The following is a 1,367-nucleotide window of genomic DNA, read 5'->3' on the forward strand; positions in this document are numbered from 1 at the left end:
ATGATGGGGGTCCCAGCCCAGGAATGATGGGGGGTCCCAGGCCAGCCCAGGAAGAGATGATGGGGGTCCCAGCCCAGGGATGATGGGGGTCCCAGCCCAGGGGGGAGATGGGAGACCCACCCCAGATGGGATGATGGGGACCCCCGCCCAGCCCAGGCAGAGGTTGTGGAGTCCCAGCCTGGGGATGACGGGGATTCCAGCCCAGATGGGATGATGGGGATCCCAGTCCAGCCCAGCCCATCCCGGGGAGGCCTCTGGGAATCCCATCCCTGCTCCCCTCCCTTACCCGGAGTCTCCTGCGCTCCGAACTCGCGGGGGCGGGAGCGCAGGAAGGAGGTGGGTGCGCTGGGATAGGCCCACTTGTCCGCCCTCTCCGGGGCATAATGCGCTGGGGAGGGACAGGGGGGTGAGCCGCGGGCACGGCCGGGGGGTCCCCGGCCCCGGGGGGGTGTCCCGGCCCCCGCTGACCTGGCCCGGGGGTCTTGCTGGCGGTGTCGGCGCGGGGGCGGCCGCAGATTGTGTGTGCGGGGATGCCGTCCTGGCCGCGGTGGGTGAGGCCGGGCCGCACCAGGTACTGGGGCCCGGGGGAGCGGCTCTCCTGCTCCGCCGGCAGCCGCAGCCCGAAGGTGTAGGCGGGGGCGCGGCTCCGGGTGGGGTCGTGCTGGTTGTAACCTGGGGGTGTAACCTGCTGGTGTAACGCCTGGGGCAGCGCCCCGGCCTCCCGAGCCCCCCCTCCCGCGCCCCCCACTCACCGACGTTGCCGGGGACCCCGTACTTGGGGCCGGGGGTGCGGTACTGGGCGGAGATGGGCCCCCGGGGGCGGTGGGGTCGCCAGGAGCCCACCCAGCCGTTGTCGGACATGGCGAGTCCCGATGGAAGCGCCCCCTCCTCAGCCTGGCCCCCCCGCCCGGGAGATGTGGGTGCCAGAGCCCAGCTGCCCACGGTGGGCGCTGTGTGGCAGCAGCGGTGCCGGCGTGCGGTGGTGGCACCGGCAGCGTGGTGACTGTGGCACGGCGGCGGCGGCACCGGCACCGGCACCGGCGCCGCCGGCGCGGTGACCGCGGTGTCACAATGGACCGGGGCTTCCAGGGCTCCAAACCCCCGCGCCGACCCCCGGCACCGCCGTGCTCGGCACCCCCGGGGGCGGCAACACCGGGAACCGCAGGGAAGGAACGCCGGGAACAGCGCGGGTACAGCCCCGGCACCTCGGGGATGCAGCCCCGGCATCGCACGGAGAAACTCCCGGCACCCCGTGGGTACATCCCGGCACCCCGGGAATACAGCCCCGGCATCCCATGGATGTAGCCCCCAGCATCCCGGGAATACAGCCTCGGCATCCCATGGATGCAGCCCCCAGCATCCCGTGA

At 73.5% G+C, this 1,367-nt stretch overlaps 1 protein-coding gene across 1 annotated transcript in view; it reads right to left on the bottom strand.

Moving 5' to 3' along the window:
- Positions 1-1,011, bottom strand: part of LOC113980121 (outer dense fiber protein 3-like) — a gene marked incomplete at its 3' end in the record, with an annotated part of 1,458 nt that extends 447 nt beyond the window's left edge. Inside the window, exons 1-3 of the mRNA XM_027707364.1 lie at positions 753-1,011; positions 469-672; positions 287-388 (exon numbers count right to left, since the gene is read on the bottom strand). Of these exons, the coding sequence (XP_027563165.1) occupies positions 287-388; positions 469-672; positions 753-861 (415 nt within the window). The remainder of the gene's footprint in view (positions 1-286; positions 389-468; positions 673-752) is intronic.
- Between the last annotated feature and the right edge of the window lie 356 nt (positions 1,012-1,367).

Source organism: Neopelma chrysocephalum, unplaced genomic scaffold (genome assembly GCF_003984885.1).
Source record: "Neopelma chrysocephalum unplaced genomic scaffold, ASM398488v2 Primary Assembly neopelma1_92488, whole genome shotgun sequence".
Lineage (NCBI taxonomy): Eukaryota > Metazoa > Chordata > Aves > Passeriformes > Pipridae > Neopelma > Neopelma chrysocephalum.